The following is a 19,694-nucleotide window of genomic DNA, read 5'->3' as shown; positions in this document are numbered from 1 at the left end:
AAAAAGGGGGTTGAAGGCATCGACGAAATTAATTCCTGCATTATTCCGCAAGGTGAATTTGACCCATCGGTCGAAAAGCAGCGACACGCGGCACCGACGCGGATCGTCGGAAGAGCGAAACAGGCAGCGCAGGAAAGAGGCTCGATTCGTCCGTTCGTCGCCACGCTCGACGCGCTCATCGTTTTCGGCCGGCTGCCGGCGGGGTTCGTGACGACGATATCAAAGCCAGTGAGTGGCGCGTGTGCCGGCCGAAGTAACTCTGACGGTGATTGGTTGACCCTGGCGAGCGCCGGCTGGGATAGCCAATGAGGAGTCGCGTTAGATCGGAAGAATGTTTGCCCGGTTGCTTGGAGCCGCAGCCATGTTGGGAACATTAGAAGGGAACCAACAGTACAACTAGAAGGACGGGAACACCTAGGTTCGGCAGCGGCGTGTCGTTTAACACCTAACACCACCACAATGGCTGACCCGGAGAAGCAGCCCGAACAACCCAAGGCTGTACAGCAAAAGCAGATCATCGGTGAGTAAATTTTCAAATCTCAACAAAAATATCCCTCCGTCTCGTTTCGTATACGAATCGGCACCCTACCACGGTCATCATCGGGTAATGGCGCCCGCGCCGAGCAGACGTATTCGCCTTTCTCGCCATGTGGCCGGCGTGCCGCGAACGCGAGCGAATCGTCTCTATCACCCAACCCCCCCTCTCCCTCTCCCTCCCTCCCCCCCTATAACCCCTATCCCGCGGAAACGTTGCCCGTTACGAGAATCTTCGTTTTCTCAACACCTCATCGATTTATCCACCACCGCAGCGCAGCATTTTAACGAAAACTTTCTTCAAGGCTTAATAAATTTGGTAAATAGAAGCGAGGCTCTACTAGCATTACTTAGCGGGAAATGGCAATCGCTCCCCCCCCCCTCCCCCAGTTACGATTTGTTCTTTCTTCAATTCCGTAACCCTCGACGATTGTTCAGAGGTCAAATTTCACTCTGCTTTCGGCGTACGCTTGGCTAATTTAGAGGAACATCGTGTACGGCAAGGGGGGGGGGGGGGTCGGTACAAGGATCACCTAGTAACCTTAAATGATTGTAATTAAGCCGCGACGCACATGTCGTTCGTATTATCACACCGCCGAGTATAGGGCGCCGGATTATCGACTAAACTGTCTTCCCTACGTTTTATTCGATATCGTTAATTTAAGCAAGAAACTGCCATTGACTGCTTGTTCGTCCGTTACGCGCCGATAGTTCGAACTGTTTCTTAGCTTCGTTTTTTCTTTTTTTCTTTTGTCTGCCGTTTCCTCTCACGGTTTCGTTTCGCTCAGGCATCAACGAGAGGAAGGGCGAGAGAGACAGAGAAAGAGAGAGAGAGAAAAGAAGAGAAGAGAAGAGAAGAAAACAAAAACACAACGCTCCTCGTTTATTGTCCGCGGGATATCTTCTGCATCTATCGCCTTCTTCCGGTCTGAAAATCACGAAAAACTGGTTCTCTTCTTGCAGTTTCATCTGCATCATCGATTTCCTCACACTAGCCTTCTGCAAACCGTTTATATATATATATATATATATACACATACATATATCAGGTTTAGATAATAGAATTCATTCTTGAATCGTCCGCGTTTACTTCGGCCTAATCCTCCTCAGCTCGAGCATTATAAACTCAGGCTTGTAAAAACGACGACGTCCAGGTGTTGTCGACTTTTCGTCACGTGTATGTAGCTCTACAATTTTTTCTTAACACATTCGAGAAATATCTCCAGACATTACAACGTAGCTGTTACAATACAGCTATTCAAATAAATGCGACATCGAGTGTGAAATATTTTATTCTGCTGTCGGTAAATTTTCGTTATTGTATGCGGCTTGATGATTTCTCGTAGTAACTTCCGCCTTAATAATCTAACCGAGACCCAATCGTGCGTGCGTGTGTGTGTGTGTGCGTGTGTGTGTATATATATATATAGATGGATTATAGATAGGCATAGAAGAAGCAAGCAGAGATAGAAGATACCTACGATTCCTGACCGACCGCGTCACCCAAACAGCACGCTGCCCAAGCGAATGGTTGCTGCATTCGAAGCTACGTGAGATCATCCCTAAAATAAGTTTAAGGTGTTCCCTGACTCGTTGAGACTCACTTAGTTTCTTTTCCCATTCTCACTTCCGTCCGAATCGTTCGTCTAGGAGAATTCTTGGAGAATAATTATTAATAATAACAACAAACAATAATAATAATGATTAACATATTCTCCATGCGTAGTATTAAAATCTGCGTATGCGTGAATATTTTTCCATACAGCGATATTGAAAATCGTTGTGTGAAATTATTTTACGGAAATATAGTACGATTGAATTGGAAATATTCAAGTCGCTATCGCAGGTATCGCAAATTCGTCGAACTTTCGTTATTCATTCGAAACGGGATATGATTTGAAATGTATAGAAAACGAGAATTATCCCAAGACGTTTATTGTACGAGTATGTATGTCGATAGTCTTGATTTGGTACCAATTAGAACCGAGGGCATTGATCACTGGTGCACCGATCCGATTGTCCGTTTATCGTCTTGTTATGCACAACTCACCGCATTGCTAAAGAAATGCAAAACGACAAATTATTACACTTTGTAACGTGTAATAAGTGATAAGTACGAACAAGCTAGTCGAGCTTTTAGACAATCTTCCGCCCTGCGTTGAGTGATAAGCAATTATTACGATTATGTAACTCGCGTGTGCCTGTGTATTTATATACATATGCATATGTGATATTTATTCTCCACCGCTGTTGCTGATTATTCGTATATTCGTACAAATTTTTTTTTTTTCCTGTCCCGGTTCCTCAATCGGGTCACGCACCGTTTAACGTTACCGTAATTTTCCAGCAGCGTTCGGCATGTTGGTTCGCGAATTATCACGTCAGCAATACCGGGATAGATATCGAATTTGAAAAAATTATCGTCTCGATCTCACACTTACTTTTCAACTCATTACAACTGGTGGGAAAATTTCACTGTAGCAAACCAGCGTCTCGATTTGCTAATCTTTATTGTTGCCGTTCAAAGTAATTGAGTAGCGAGTCTCCTATGATTTGTTAATCCGAGTACTCGGCTTATCTGAATATCACGTTTACGATCTCGAATCGCTTTATTCACTCGTGATTCTTTCGTATCTCGATATCGCGTATGCAGAATCGAATCTCCAGACGAGCGATGACCCGAATTTGAAACGCTATTAATAACATACCTTTCGTGGATTAGAAGTTAACATTTCGCCTTATGCGTACTTTTCCGTCCCAATCCCAATTTCAAACTTTGTATAAAATAAAGTTACGGCGAGTCCGTTTGTTTATAAATACCCATTAGCAGGCAATATAGTACGCGAAATTTTCGCTACGTAAAATTGGTTAATTTTAACAAATGCTACGGCGTCAACGTTTTCAGTCGATTTTCACTTCACGTATCATAAAATGCCAAAAAAAAAAACAAAACACACAAACCGCTTATATTAATACTAACATTAAAATAAGCGGCAATAAAAACTTGACTACCTTTTACAATGTAATTCGCACGCGTCCGTTTCGCCTTTTTTCATTTTTAATCCATTATTATTGTCGTTATTACAATACATCGTTTGTGTTTACACGGTGTCGAATGAATACACATTTATAACAAGCAGGTACGAGCTCGCGATTATAAAATGTACGAGGCACAGCTGATGAAATAATATCGCACTGTACCGTATCAGCAGCAGCAGCAGCTTCTCTTTTTATACATCCGTTAATAGTTTGTATGTATATGAATTACTACCAAGCTACCGACTGCCGTGTAATCTTTCACTTTCAAGAATATTTTACGATTGAGATATTTTGACGAGCGATGATCGAGTTACAGCCGATTGTTTATGTCGGGACGTGTCTTTGTTTATTTATTTTTTTTATTTATTATTTGCAACCGCTATAAGATCCCTCACTACATATTTTATGCGTAATGAAAACTATATGAACGAATGATTAATATATTTACGTATTCGAAACAATTTTAATAGAATATTCTTTAGTATATTGGTAAATTTTTTAAAAAAATTTTCATAAATAATTGTATAATTTTTTTTTTTTCCCTCCGTCGTTTTTTAATTTTTATTCCGCACGCTGCACGATGAAGAGAATTTGAACTGACGATTATTATTTGCCATTTATTTTCAGCTAACAAAGTGACCGGGACTGTGAAGTGGTTTAACGTAAAGAGTGGCTACGGGTTCATCAACAGGTGAGTTTAATTAACTTTTCGTTAACAGCGAACTGATTTATTTATTTACCAGTTATCCGCATACGCCCCGTGCTTTAATTTTACGTATAAAAAATTGCGAAGGCGGATTTATGCTTCCCGGTTTTTACACTTGTTTTTTTTTTTCTTTTTCTTACGCATACGCATCACGTTTTCGCTTTCCTTTTCGCACATGTATAACGCAAGTATACGTTTATATACATATATACGTATAAACATGGAACGGTGGAAGCAAGAACGCGCAACAGGTGCGAGGATCGTACAGTCAGATATCATTCTGTGGATATAAATAAACCTGCAGGAATAAGCAAAGAATATCGCAAGCGTGTTAAATATTCGTGATTAATATTATATACAAATCTACGGTGGAGAAGATGAAAAATTTCTGGAATATACGTATTACATGTTTTCACGTGAATAACCTTCATATACATATCTCTTAACTGCGATAAATTTTTTTTGCAAAATTTACACGCGCTGAATATTCTTTGCTTCATTTCCGGTTCGGACGGATGTCGCGCAGCTTTTTACAATAAAACGCGCGAGTAACGGTCGTTTATATAAAATGTTTCTGCGGTATTTTTTTTTTTTTTTTTTTTGACGTGAAGTATTTACGTATTTAAAGATAATTCAGTATCTGCATAACATAATTCTATAAACTTCTTTGCGATAGCTATAATTAAGTTTCAAATTATATTCGAGGTATAATAACTTTCGCCGTTTTGGTCGGGCGTTACAAAGTAATCAACGAGTGTAATAAAATTCAATTCAGACTTTATTTTATTTTTATGTCTGCAGAAAATTTTTTAAACAATTTTTGTTGGCGAATTTTGTCACGCTTGATTTATTTTTTTTCATCTGTTTAAATCACTTTTTTTACAATTATTCTCACCGAAATAGAAACGAAGGATAAAAAACAGGGATAAATGTTTGGAGAGAAAGAATTCTTGGCTTGAAAATTTTGCGGTAAACCGGCGAATAAAAAAAAAAAAAGAATTTGCGTCAAAAACGTCAACGGAAACTGCAACCTACTTGTAGATAATGAAAGTTTAACAAACCAATTTCACTGATTCCTATTGCGATGCGGCTTGTGTGCAAAGGCGATAAGAGATTATCGCGTGCTGCACTAACAGCCACGTGTCACCGTCGCTTGAGATCTTCCAGAACGACGCTCTATTTCTAGGCCCCTTTTTCCCCGTTTGGTACTCGGCCAAAAAATGTACCGTTCTATAATCTCTTCTCGAGCCCCTCTTTTTGTTTTTTCTTTCTTTCTTTTTTTCTTTTCTACCTTCATTAGTGTAATTTTTTTTTGCTAATTTTATGCACTCTCCATTCTTTATCGATTTTGATAGCCATTTTTTTTTTTTTTTTTTTCATATTCAAATTCATTTTGCCTTGTAAATCGAATTTTAGTTTCCAAGTTTGCTGAAAATGATCAAAAATGAACAAATTATTATTCTATGATACACGACATGATGGAAAGTAAATTTTTATTATTATTATTATTATTATTATTATTATTTTTTAATACCGCACACTAGATCAAAGTACGATAAATTATTATATTGTATGTATACACGTGGAGAAATGATCGTATACGTTACAGAGAAGTTTGGAAGATTTTTTATACTGTGCCGTAACAGTTGTAATTATAATAATTATCTATAGATAAAAAAAAAAAGTGCTGCTAAATCCGTTTGGATAATGCAGACAAGAAGGGGGGGGGGGGATACGATATGTCGATAAAATAGATTAAAATCAATTGCAGGTATTCCAAAATTCAAAGCTACATTACACTCACCTTTATTCAGTCTCTTCAAATTTTTTTTTTTTTTATTTGCATGTATTACAGTGAAATTAATCGAAACCTACAAGTCCCGTACGATAAACTTTACGATTATATCGAATCATCTGTAGCTGCATAAACTTGGAATAATTAATTTACAAATTGCTTAGAAATCAGATGTAAATCGATCAAAATCATCCCCCACTCCCACCCGGTCTTTACTTACCCCTCTGTACTAATTTCCTCGGAACGACGTCAACGCTCGCTCGTTTCTTGTTCATGCGCGTTTCTTATTACGTTTTTCGCCTCATAGTCGTCGTAGTCGGATATTGCCGTGGGCGGCGTACAAGTTCAACGACCCGCTTCTTCTTCTTCTCCTCCTCCTCCCCGTTCTCGTCCTCGCCCTCATCTACGCTCTGCTCTTCGTGTAACATTGTCCATCTACTACCCGGCTCTCTGCTCTCCGTGGTTGTGTAGTTTAACTTTATAGACTCGAATCGACGTGTCTGCATGCGCTTGCGCATTTCTCTCCCATCTCTCTCTCTCTCTCTCTCTCTCTCTCTCTCTCTCTCTTTCTATCTCCCTCTTTCTTTTTCTCTTTCGGGCTTTTACACCACGGTACTCTTTCACATGCAACTATATAACTATACAAAGTATATGAGTATTATATCGTTAATCATCGTCCGTCTACACGCGAGCCTGAAATTGTTCGACGTCAACTATTTTCATAAATTAATATATCTATTGTTTCGAAGAATTTTGAAGCGGTTTATTCGGGATTATTTATTTATTTGTTTATCGTCGATCTATATAAGAAAGTGTTCAGGTCGACGATAAATAAATAAATAATCCCCAATAAACCGCTTTAAAATTCTTCAAAACGACAGATACATTAATTTATCAAAATAGTTTTTTTATATATATATATAACACGTTGACGGCCACGGAATTTTTCACGATTCCGGTCTAAAGAGCCAATTTGATTTAATCATGTTATATTATTCAAAACTTTAATAATAGTACATAGTAATAATAAAAAAAGCATAAGAAAAAACATGTTACAATTATCCTCGTAGTTGGCAGTCAACGTTTTAGTTTTTTAAATTTTTTCCTAATCAAAAAACTCCTTTTGTTATCAGACCTATGTATTAAACGTGTATATCAATATGTTACCAATCTTAGAATGCAATTTTGTATGTTACAGGAATGACACCAAGGAGGATGTATTTGTCCATCAAGTAAGTTGTCTTGCTAATTGTTTCTTTTTTTTTCTTTTTTTTTCTTTTAAATTTATCTGTGTTTTTTTGACGAGAAAAAAAAGGATATCAAGTGTTACGATTAAATTTGGATAACCTTTTGTACCCTTAATTGTTCTCACAGTAAAAATTACTACCTTGTTTGAATAGCCAGACACCCGGCATTCAACGAGGCTGAAGTTAGTAACTTTAATGTATAGAAACGTTGAAACAATAACTACGATTTTGTACCTTTAGAATACCCGAAGAAGGGGTGAATTGACAATATCTGAGTTTGTTGACGCTGACATTAACAGTTTACTAAATTTCAAGTAATCCCAAAGTTGCAAAATAACGACCAAACTTTTTCAAAAAATGCATCATTAGAGTAACGTTTCAAACTTGAGCCCGATGACGTTCGATTATTTTAACATTCAAAATTATTACTCTATTAATCTCGAACTAACCGGCATATTTCTTTTTTTTCTCCCCATACCTATAGTCGGCCATCGTAAAGAACAATCCGAAAAAGGCTGTACGCAGCGTGGGGGACGGGGAAGTGGTCGAGTTCGACGTGGTGATCGGGGAGAAGGGCAACGAGGCGGCGAACGTGACTGGGCCGGAAGGAGAGGCGGTCAAGGGCTCGCCCTACGCGGCCGACAAGCGACGAGGATACCGTCAGTGGTTCTACCCTCGTCGAGGTGGCGCGAGGCCGCCGCGCAGGCCACGCGAGGGTCAGGAAGGCTACGAGTCGGGCGAGGGCGGGAAGCCCCAGGACGACGTTAGCGCCGGGGAAGGAGGAGGGCAGCAGCAGCAGCGCCGATACAGGCCAAGACGTCGATTCGACGGATATTACCGAGGGCCGCGTCGCTCCGGTCCCGGAGGCCACCAGCACCAGGGCGAGGGAGGCGAGGACGCCGGTGAGGGAGGCGAGCAGGGCGGCGAGGGACTCGCCGAAGGCAACGTGCCACGCGGTGGGGGAGGAGGACGAGGACGCGGTGGAGCTCCCCGACGATTCTTCCGTCGCAATTACCGCGGCGGCAGGGGAGGAGGTCCCCCCAGGCGTCCAAGGAGCCAGGACGGCCAGGTAAGAAGAGATCGCTACTTCTTTTATTACTCGTTACTCTATTACGATAGCGAGGTACACTTGGGGACAATGAATCTGAGACGGCTAATTTTTTACACTAGACAGTTATGTTGGCAACACGGAGAAATCTACAGCGCCACTGTCGGCCCAGCGGGAAACTAACTCAATCTCAATAAACGTAACATAACCCGTGACCGTCGAATCTAACCTTAAAATACCGCGGGGATGATGACTTTTGTCAATCTAAGAAGTTAGATTAAGGTTAGATTTAACGGTCATGGGTTATGTTATGTTTATTGAGATTGAATTAGTTTCCCGCTCGGCCGACGGTGGCGCTTTAGGTTTCTCCGTGTTGCCAACATAACTGTCTAGTGTAAAAAATTAGCCGTCTCAGATTCATTATCTCCAAGTGTACATTTTAATGTCGTTGGTTACTTTTACCGCATACTCTTTCACACCATCTCGAATCACGCATCGTTTTGTTAGTTCTACTGGGCGTGTTTCATGCCGTCGATATTGAACGATCGTCTCGGGTTTGATTACAATTTTTTTAGTATATGATTTTTAACTTTCTTTTCTTCACGTTGTTTGATTCGTATCTTTGTGTTTCATTTGTACAGGTCTCTGTAGCTTGTTGGTCTTAATTATTTGGACAATTTTACTACGGGATGATCGTCGTACGTACGTTCGGTGTTTGGTAAATCTATGAATTCGTAAAGTATGGTGATATTTCTGAAATTCAAAGTGAAAGAAAACAGAACTTTCAAAAAATTAAACAAATTTAGGAACAAGGGCTTGGATAACTAGTTTTCATTTCAAATCATTTTCGGAACGGTGACAAATCCTGTGTACTTATATTCATTAAATTTCAGTCTCTGGTGTGTCGTTTTGTTCAGAAGATGATGACGAAAAATCTATATTGAAGCCTTTGTTCGTAATTTTAGACTTTTGTTCTTAGAATTTCTGGAAGAATCACCATGAATTACGAAGGTAACAATTTGCGAAAAACACTCGACGTTAGTCCATCTCGTTGTAAAATTGCCAAGAAAGTATTGATTTTTAACAGTACAACTCCAAATTATACATAGTCGATCAAATTTGCGTTGGCATGAAATTCATCATTTTTCATCTATTCACTCCTTCAGTTAGTTATTCGACTGGTTAGTTATTATTTAGATAATTTATTTACTCTTCATTTTTGCGTTTGATTCGTACTTGGAATGCTGGTTCATGTGTTATACAACTTTGAATCTTTAGCGGTCTTTTTTTTTTGAATGCAGATTTCAACGGGTTTGCGTTTCCTTTTATTATTTAATCCTCGTACATGTACATACATATAGATGTCGCTATATTCCAATATGCAAATAGTGCATTTATCAATAATATAAATTGCGCCTATAGTTTTTGATTACATGATAGTATAAATTAAAAGCCGTGAATAAATATGTAAATATGCAGACAAAAATTATCCGTCGAGAAATTGAAATAATATGCAATATACAACATGCAAAATCGAATAATTTTATGCAAATAAATTAATTTGGTAAAAAAAGAAAAGTACAGGAACATTTTTTTCATCAGTTTTCAACGTAAACTGGACTAGCCGATTATATTTTTCTCTGCATATTCATCAATTGAACACTAGTGTTTGATGTGTTTTACCGATTTTAACAACATCTGTCTATATACTACAACAAATTTGGCTCGCTAACTCGTAGAAGCCTGCATTATTATCAGAGTTTTAATGTCAGTATTGTTCGTCCTTTCGTACACTTATATATAAAATAATGATTATTTTTCTAATATATATCCCTCATAATTTACTCGTTTGGATATTTATTTACTTATTCCTATTAACTCTTGAAATTCGGAAACAATCGATTGTTTATTACTATATTTTATTATTATGCACAATTTACATATCTACTCGTACCTGCGAAATAATTTAAACCTTGTGTCTTAGTTTGTTGCTTTTACTGTCGGATTATAAGCGGTTAAATCAACGTAGAAAAAGAGAAAAATGGACACTTTATACGACAGATATATTATTCGAAAGGAGGGAAATATAAGAAAACTTATAAAATGAAGAATTAGATTCTCTCAATTCTATAATTCAATTTGCAGTAAAATTTATCGTCGTTCGACTCGAGCACAAGTATCGAGTTTATTTTTATTATACAGATTTGTATGTATCGTAATTTAAGAAATTTGCACACGTAATGCGATATTTTACTTACATAGAAAAGGTTGACAGCTTTGGGTAAAAAAAAATCACCTCGAGTCTTGAATGGATGTACAAAAAAGATGAATCAGCAGTTCTTAAATCGGAATTCGTAATCGGGATCTCTCATGCCTTGTCTTTTTTTTTTTTTTTAATCCGAAGAACTGTAAAACTTAAATTTATTTATTACACATACAGGGTACAATGATATAGTCATATTCCCATTTGGAATACATCTAGGTGAGGAAAATTTTTGTCTTTAAATCATTCAGGATTATTTTTGCAAGAATCGTTTATAATCATATCAAATATTGCGTGGTTGGGGATATTTTTATCAATTTATTTATTTATTTTTTTTTTTTGCCACTGACTGTACAAAGCTTTACGAATAATCAGTTCATCGTAGATTTCGATTTATATTTTTTTCAAATAATCGTAGACTTGCATTAATCGTTTTTACAGTTATTCCTATTATTCGATTCACTGTTTTCCCAGTTATTTGTAGACTTTAATTAATCGTTTTGTTAAGTATTCACAGACTTCGATTAATCGTATTTCTTTCTCGAACTAATCGATTTATTGGACAAATCGACAATGAATCTAAGTTACGATTAATCGAATAGGTAATTGGATAAACCAACGAATCAAATTCTTCGATTAGTCGAATTTTTGGACAAAACAACGCATCAAATTCTTCGATTAATCGAATTTTTGGACAAAACAACGCATCAAATTCTTCGATTAATCGAATTTTTGCACAAAACAACGAATCAAATTCTTCGATTAATCGAATTATTGGACAAAACAACGAATCGAAGTTACGATTAATCGAATATGCAATTGGATAAACCAACGAATCAAATTCTTCGATTAGTCGAATTTTTGGACAAAACAACGCATCAAATTCTTCGATTAATCGAATTTTTGCACAAAACAACGAATCAAATTCTTCGATTAATGGAATTATTGGACAAAACAACGAATCGAAGTTACGATTAATCGAATATGCAATTGGATAAACCAACGCATCAAATTCTTCGATTAATCGAATTTTTGGACAAAACAACGCATCAAATTCTTCGATTAATCGAATTTTTGCACAAAACAACGAATCAAATTCTTCGATTAATCGAATTATTGGACAAAACAACGAATCGAAGTTACGATTAATCGAATATGCAATTGGATAAACCAACGAATCAAATTCTTCGATTAGTCGAATTTTTGGACAAAACAACGCATCAAATTCTTCGATTAATCGAATTTTTGGACAAAACAACGAATCAAATTCTTCGATTAATCGAATTATTGGACAAAACAACGGATCGAAGTTACGATTAATCGAATAATTGGACAAAGCAACGAATCGAAGTTACGATTAATCGAATAATTGGCCAAATAATGAATCGAAGTCGTGGTTACTCGAATAATTGTACTAAAAGGTTGAATCGAAGTCTACGATTAGTTGACGAATTGTACAGCCTTATTTGTGAGAAAAACAACGGATGGGTGAAAGGTGTAGTGAGAATGTGGCAAACGTAGTAGGCGGTAGTTTTAATGCGAGACTGGGAATGTGACTGGCATAGACGAAATTGCGCTGTCAATTGTCAGGTAAGCGATGACGAGGAGGGTGCCGGTGAGGGGGGCCTGCAGGGTGCAGGCGGCTCGCAGCGGCCCCTCCGCCCCCGCTACAGGCGTCGTGTTCCCCGCCAACCACGTCCGAATACCCATCTCCAGGGCGCCAACAAAGAGAACCTCCAGCCCGCGGCTAACAAACCTGCTGATCCTCCTCATGCACAAGCTACAGCCAAGACCCTCTCTGAGGGCGGCGACAAGCCTGTCAAGGTACTAACAGATCCAACCTACCTGCAAATCCCTCGTTCAACCTCTGCTACATTGCTTCCGTAACCCTATCGCAAGCCAACCTCCGACTTTGGTTTAACGAACTTTGATCGGCTCGAAGCCAAAAACCGGAATATCAAATTGAGGAAGAATAAAATTACCTTTTTTTTTTTGTTCCTCCATCGAATTATTTATATTAGACAGAAAACTCGAAGATGCAATTTTTATGTGGGAAAAGTTGTTGTGTGACTTTAGGATCGTTTCAAATTCAGTAAATTGCTTATAAATGAAATTTCAAGCATACTCAAATGTTGCAAAATCTGTTCCTTCGAAATCGTTCTAAAATTTCTATTCACTTATATTTATTAGTTTACTTTGACTAGAAATCGCGAATATTCGATGGTTTATATTCGTATAATGGTAACGGAAACAAATTGGAAAGAACCTGAAAAAATAGTCATTTCGAAATATCAGTCCGCGGTCTGAATAATTCCATCTACATCCTTGTGACTCTCTACTTTATTCTTTTGCAATTTTGAAACAAACATATTTCTACACATTATTTTAGAAAAAATTAGTTTTGGTAATTGCAAAGTTTGACGAAAATAATTGTTGAAACATCGACGTAAAAAAAAAAAAAAGCTATCAACAGTTGAAGAAATGATTTTTATTCTACTGAAATATCATAAAATCTATTTCGGATACTTTGAAAATAAATATTATAACTGTAACGCTGTTCAATTCGACAAGTTCAGGTAAATTCTCTGCGACAAATGAACGAAGAAAGGACAAGAGTACAGGTTCAGTTCTCGCGTCAATTTTTTCATTCAATATTTTTGCCAACTCGTAACAGATTGCAAAGTAAATACAAAAAAAATTCATTTCGAAATGAATATCGTAATAGTCAAGATGTGAACAAATTTGTTTTTAAACCGAGGTAAGCGTGGTTGGCTGGCGACAATTTTCCCACATCCCTCAGAAATTATTGATTAAAGAATGATTGACCCTTGATCAGAAGGGGAGAAACCTCGAAGCTGGAAGTGACGTACGTGTCGAAAAAAACACGTCGACTAGAATCGCGAATCCCTGCATTTAAGTTAATAATAACGTGTATCTGTCTCTGCCTCTCCAAGCATCGCATTACATGTGTATCTTGCAGTGCATCAAAGCTCGTCTCCCATATGCGGCTCGTCTAATTTTGCTGCTAAGTTTTCGCCATATTCCCCCGACACATTTTTATAGGTATATTGTACCCACGCTGCTGTTTAGAATTTAGAAAATCTACAGCTTGCAAGCAAATTGACAATGCCATTACACTATTGTTACTATCATCATTAAGGTCCCATATAATTCTCTGAAAGTATCTATGAATAATGTTTTTTTTTTTTTTTTAACTTCCTTTTTTATTTTCAATTTTCAATTTTTCTTTTTTTTTTTTCATTTCAACCCATTTAAAATATGTGTTACTTAAAATTTGATAAAATTTCATTGCCGTTGCTCCCCTACCGCTTTAGAGTTTCATCTTAGATGGTAATATTATTGAGGGTAGTGTAATTTCTTAGTTGGTATATAATTATTTTATCGCTAGGCCATTGTGTTCTTCACAAAATTATAGCTCTCGTTATTTGTTTGAAATATCATTGTTTCTCATTTACAAATTTTAGTTTCCTTAAGTTATTACTATTGTTATTGTTATTAGTATTATTATTAGCGCTCTTTCGTAGTCGCTTTACACGTACACGCACAGCAGTACTATTGCATGTATTTTTTTTCTTTGTACTATTTTCAGTCGGAGCAAAAGCCGGATGCACCTAAGGATGCACCTGCACCTGCCCCCGCTCCACAGGTAATTTCACTATTCGTTTTTCTCTTTATTTGTATCAACTTCTTTTTCCACCCATTACTTGTGTTTTTTTTTTTTCATTTTTTTTTCATTTTTTCCACTCTCAACTTTACCTATACACTATACGATATACTCGTATCACATTTGTAGAATGTTACCATCAATTCACTTCGCTGAAAATTATACTTATTGTTAGCATTCAGGAATTCCTCTAAAAGCAAATCATGAATTTACTTCTGTTCCTTCAATTTTCATCCATACGCATAAAATTGTTCGTATTCATTTATTGTGTTGATAAAATCGAATCCTCTTTTCGTTGAACTTTAACTATGAAGTCAAACACGCGATATCTTTCTGCTTTATGTATTATAGATATATGTGTATAATTAGACTCTTCTATACTCTCATTTTGAGAAGAATTATTTTACAGCTTAACTTTATTTGCTTGTCGCAGTAGTTTGCACACCCTTGCCTTCTCGTATAATGCGTATATAACACACGGAAATGATGTAAAACGGAGGGGGGGGGGGGGGGAGAAACTTTGTGCGAGTGATGAAAGATTGATCTTTTCGCGTTACATTGTTAAGAAGATCATCGTTTACTGATTATTTATTTCGATTTCGTTTTTCTTCTTCAATTTTCAGGAAAGTCAACCAGTGCAGAACACCACCACCGAAAGCACTGCTTAAGAGAAAAGATTGCCGCTGTATCTTCCGAAGAACTTGCGTCATTTTGATCCGACGTGATAGCGATTTAAAAAATATTTAATTCTAAATCTTAACAACAACAACACCAACAACAGCTATAACAAAATGAAACTAAAATAATAATAACAACAAACGGAAGTAAATCGCGTGTTGAACGTGCAGCGGCAGTAATCATGCTAAACATCAGAAGTAGCAGCAGCAGCGGCAACAGCAACAACAACCAACAACAACATACTATAACAATTATTGAAAAAATACAAAAAAAAAAAAAAAAAAACAATACAAATACACAACAAAAAAAAAAAAAAAAAAGAATGAAAGAAAAGAAATCTCCCACCCCTCACGAGTTGAAATAACAGTAACAGTAAACCAACAACACACTACGAATTTATATCTACTGAATATAGGAACCATTCTTTTACCGCGGTATTACAGATGGGGCCCAAGGCGCAATTAAGTAATTATAATAACCGTTTAGTTTTTCATCACACAAATATTGTATACGAATATCTTACCACAGCGGAGATGTCGAACATCATCGTAATATTAAGAAGAAGGGAGAGGAAGAAGAAGAAGTAGAAAAAGAAGAAGAAGAAGAACTATTATTATTATTAAATGCGTTGTAGGAAAATTGTTTTGCTAAATATCAACTTATTGCCATTTGTATTCTATTTTACGTACCTTTTTCACAACTAACCGAAAGAATTTTAAGTCAGGGCTCAACGCGAGGTTCGTAGATCAACAAACTGTGTAACTTGGTCAAAACATATAATATTTCGTGCAGTTTCACCATTCAGTGATTTCAGGCGGTGGTTGATACATCTTGTGTATAAGAATTTCAATTTGTCTTTTTTTCGTCACGAGATCGAATTAACGACAACATTAATGAAAACAATTTTTCTTTTTTCCAACAAACAAAGTCTCTCGCGTCGCGTTTCACACATGTTGTATCTTTACGCGAAAATTTATGTACCAACTATACTATTACTGCTACTACTACTACCACTACTACTACCACTACCACTACTACTACTACTACTATTGCTACCTAACTGCGGGTAGAAGCTAATGAATTGAATTTTTTTAATCATGCAGCCTCGTAAGAGAAGAATGATTGGGATGAATTTCTTTTCTTCTCACTAAGAAAATTAATCGAGTACAATTGTTAACTGCATGATGAAAAGAAAGAACGAGGAAGAAATAACAAGTTAATTTTTAGTCAAATCGCGCGGTAAGACTTGAGATGATGACGATAATAAAAGAAATAATCAAATAACGATCTTAACAATATAGTTATACCATTTTTAATTCAAAAAATGAATTAAACTTGATTGAAATATTGGAGGAGGATAAAAGATTTTGCGGACATGGTATATATATGTATATATGTGTATGTATATATACGTATATATCTGTCTGGTCATGTATGTGATGAAATTATAATTTTGGTTTTTTTTTTCATGGTTATTTTTCTAAGTTTTATTCTGTTGCTTCGCAAGTTATCACGGAATTTTTTTTCTCCTGATTTGTTTTTACGTTTTTTTTTTTTCGCGGACGCATTGGACCAAGTTCTACGTGTGACTTATATGACTAATGAATTAGTTTGATAATAATTGTATTAGTTTTTTTTTTTCCACCCCTTCCTCTTTCTGTGATCTGAACCACACATCACATTCATACATACACTATGTGGCATTATATCGCTGATGATGATCGATCGATCGGTTACAATTAGAAGAAGAAATGATAAGTTCAAAAATTATTAATTTTAACACACTCACTAAACCTCCACACATTTAATCTAAAATTATTACGAAACGTGAATGTGACGATAATTTGTAAATTAAGTAAATTTTTTCTTCCACTTGCGTCAATATGCGTAGTTTTCAACTTTGCGATTGTTGCCTGAAAAGTAAACAATTAATGAAAACTGTTAAATCATGTTTTTACAACTCTTTACAGCAATAAAAAAAATCAAATAAAATCAATAACGATAATGATTACCCCTAGTGGGTTGTACTTGAAAATGTGTAACAATTTATTACTAACTAGCAAATGCAAATGAAATTTCTAAGTTTTTTTTTTTTTTTTTTTTTTTTCTTTTCCCCCTCAATGTACATATAACAATCACTGGCATCGACGCATGCAAGAAGTTTTCACGGAAAGACAGGAGTTTAAACGATTATTATGTGAAAGAAGTAAGAAAGAAAAATGGAAGAATTTACATCTTGTTTTTCCTCTGGATCGAATATTTCAATTACCTCCTATACGTGAATTTTTTTGTTCTTTTATCAATCTTTATACCGAGATTCTTTGTTTCAAAATTTTTATTTGTACATTGCGATATGAAGTGATGGAAAAAAAGTGGAAACAAGATAAAACAATAAAGTGTATCATTTCTAATGATAATTGTAAGATTGTGTGTAATATTATTTTATTTTTTCAATTCTCAAGTTCTCGTACGAGTCACGTTCGTTGTTTCATCCAATCAACAAAATCATTTTAAGTAGGGGAAAGAAGTTATTGGTTGGAAAAATCTTTGACGAATCAAGAGTCACCAGGGTAGTATTTTATCTTTGCCTCGTACTATTTTTTCCTTATAAATCCATTGTCGTATTGTTTAAAGTTACCGCTTGCAAAGATTCGATCTCGTTCAATCCGCATTGTAGAAAATTATATCGACGTACTTCATGATCCTGAACATATATATACACCTCGTTTAAAGCGTCAGTATATGCGAATATTGTTTGGAACACATTGCTGTGTAAGAATGAAAAATAAGAGGAAATACCCCCACGAAAGATTTGTTAAAAAAAACAACAAAAAAAAAAAAAAAGGATACGTTTTGTGTTAGTGTCGTCGTTTGTTATATACACAGCCCGTTGAGTCCTTGTGATGTGCATAATATCTTTGTTTGTGTGTTAATAATTATTTGCGAGAAGAACAAGAATAATAATAAGAAGAAGAAGAAGAAAGAGAAGAATAATAATAAGGTGATGAAAAATGTGAAGAAAAAAAACAGAAAATAAGAAAAAAATAATCATAAAAAAATTAATAATAATAATCGAAGTTAATATCTAGAGAGTGCTGGAATTTATGAAGAACCCGCGGTTACCAAAAAGCTTCGACATTCTAAACTAGGAGCGCTTCTCGCGTATTCGTTGAGTATGATCTTTTACCTAGTAATTCGATTTTCACTGATTGAAATTATTATTAATGTTTGAAGGCACGATTAATTGTAGGCGCTGCTAGTAGGTCTGGTAATGAAGCTTGCGAAATATGCATGCAGGGCGAAATACAAAGAGGAAGAGAGTAAAAGAGACCTCAGAGGGTAGCCGCGAAGTCAACCGAGCACCGTAGACGTATGTAAGATCAAAGCTTACTCGAAGAAAAAGAAAAAGAAAAAACAAAAAAAAAAAAAAAATGAGACGAAATTTTTTTTCTTGATACAATTGTATTTAACTGACTATACAAAAAAGAACAATGCATATGTTAAATGAAATTGAAGCAGAAAAAAATTGAACAACAATTATTATAGAAGCCAAAAGATGCAAAACAAACACATACACACACATAAACATCGGGATAAGGTATAATAATGTTGATATTATCCGCTGCCATACCCATCCTATTCCTAACCTGGTGAAAAATACAAGACAAAACAGGTGAACAAAAAAAAAAAAAAAACATGCAAAACCAAACAACTTGAAATCAATCTCCCAAGTTGCTAACTACATGTAATGTACACGTTTACCGGTAGCGTTGTATATCTATTACTATAAGTACCGCGATTACTGGTGGAAATGTTAATCAGCCCGCGGTGTTTGCAGTTTCGAGTTTTCTTTCGTTTTCTTTTTTTTTTTTTTCTCAGTGCTATGATAATTTATCGGATCAGTGAAAAAGCAGTGAATCTTGCTTGCGACACTGATTATACTATGCCTGTAAAATTGTTGACGATATTATTCGTTCATGTTTTCGGCAAGAAGACCATGTCTTTTCCGGCAAGTACGGCTACATTTTGATTTCTTCAATATACCTAATTTTTCATCTCTGTAAGAAATATATTAACGAATCAAGCGTGGAAGAAGGAAAGTCAACAACTGTATAAACACAAGGAATTCGTATTAAAGTCTATTAACTTACAAAAAAGAGCAGGAAAAGTTTTTGAAAATAAGCAAAAAAAGAAACATTGAATCGATAAACAACTTCGTAAATTGAGTATAATATGTATGCGATATATATATATTACACAATGATTGCAATAATACTGCAACGGTCAATTAGTTAGATTTGAGTTTGATAACTGGAAACTTGAAACTAATGAAACGTAATTAAAAAACAAAAACAAAAAAAAAAGGAAAAAAAATGAAAGAGAAAAAAATGTAAAACTGAGTCAAAAACGTTCACTTTTTGAACAAAAATTTGTTAAATCATTTTTCTACGGAACTGGCACCGTTTTATGACAATGATGACGATGATGATGATGATGATGATGAATTTAAACTAACGGTTGCTATTAATATCCGTTTGCCCATTGAATTTTGTACCGTAACATAATTATACTTCCCCTCCCCCTGAACCCTTAAAGCTAATTTCATATATGAAATTTGATTTTTTCACGAAACATGTGCATTATAAAAAATAAACAATTGAAAAAAAATCGAAAAAGAAACGAAGATTTTGCAAACTTT

The 19,694-nt window shown here is 35.9% G+C and overlaps 1 protein-coding gene across 2 annotated transcripts; it reads left to right on the top strand.

Moving 5' to 3' along the window:
* The first annotated feature begins 354 nt into the window (after positions 1–354).
* Positions 355–19,359, top strand: LOC124180142 (Y-box-binding protein 1). Of its 2 annotated transcripts, XM_046565254.1 has the most exons (6): positions 356–520; positions 4,201–4,264; positions 7,273–7,306; positions 7,806–8,390; positions 14,243–14,299; positions 14,941–19,359. In XM_046565254.1, the coding sequence occupies exons 1-6, from the start codon at positions 460–462 to the stop codon at positions 14,983–14,985; spliced, it is 846 nt and encodes a 281-aa protein (XP_046421210.1). In that variant the 5' UTR covers positions 356–459; the 3' UTR covers positions 14,986–19,359. The 2 variants fall into 2 exon arrangements, with proteins under 2 accessions (XP_046421211.1, XP_046421210.1); XM_046565255.1 differs by lacking the exon at positions 14,243–14,299 and having other exon boundaries at positions 355–520.
* The last annotated feature ends 335 nt before the right edge of the window (positions 19,360–19,694 follow it).

This window comes from Neodiprion fabricii, chromosome 4, assembly GCF_021155785.1.
Source record: "Neodiprion fabricii isolate iyNeoFabr1 chromosome 4, iyNeoFabr1.1, whole genome shotgun sequence".
Lineage (NCBI taxonomy): Eukaryota > Metazoa > Arthropoda > Insecta > Hymenoptera > Diprionidae > Neodiprion > Neodiprion fabricii.
The sequence above is the reverse complement of the archived record's forward strand: the minus strand, read 5'-3'. Positions and strand labels throughout refer to the sequence as shown.

What these genes read in the sequence shown, in the direction of transcription:
- LOC124180142 (XM_046565254.1), top strand. Translation starts at nt 460, where the DNA reads ATGGCTGACCCGGAGAAGCAGCCCGAACAACCCAAGGCTGTACAGCAA. An exon ending in CAAGGAGCCAGGACGGCCAG is followed by an intron (nt 8,391 to 14,242) that starts GTAAGAAGAGAT and finishes TACTATTTTCAG; the next exon opens with TCGGAGCAAAAGCCGGATGC. An exon ending in CACCTGCCCCCGCTCCACAG is followed by an intron (nt 14,300 to 14,940) that starts GTAATTTCACTA and finishes TTCAATTTTCAG; the next exon opens with GAAAGTCAACCAGTGCAGAA.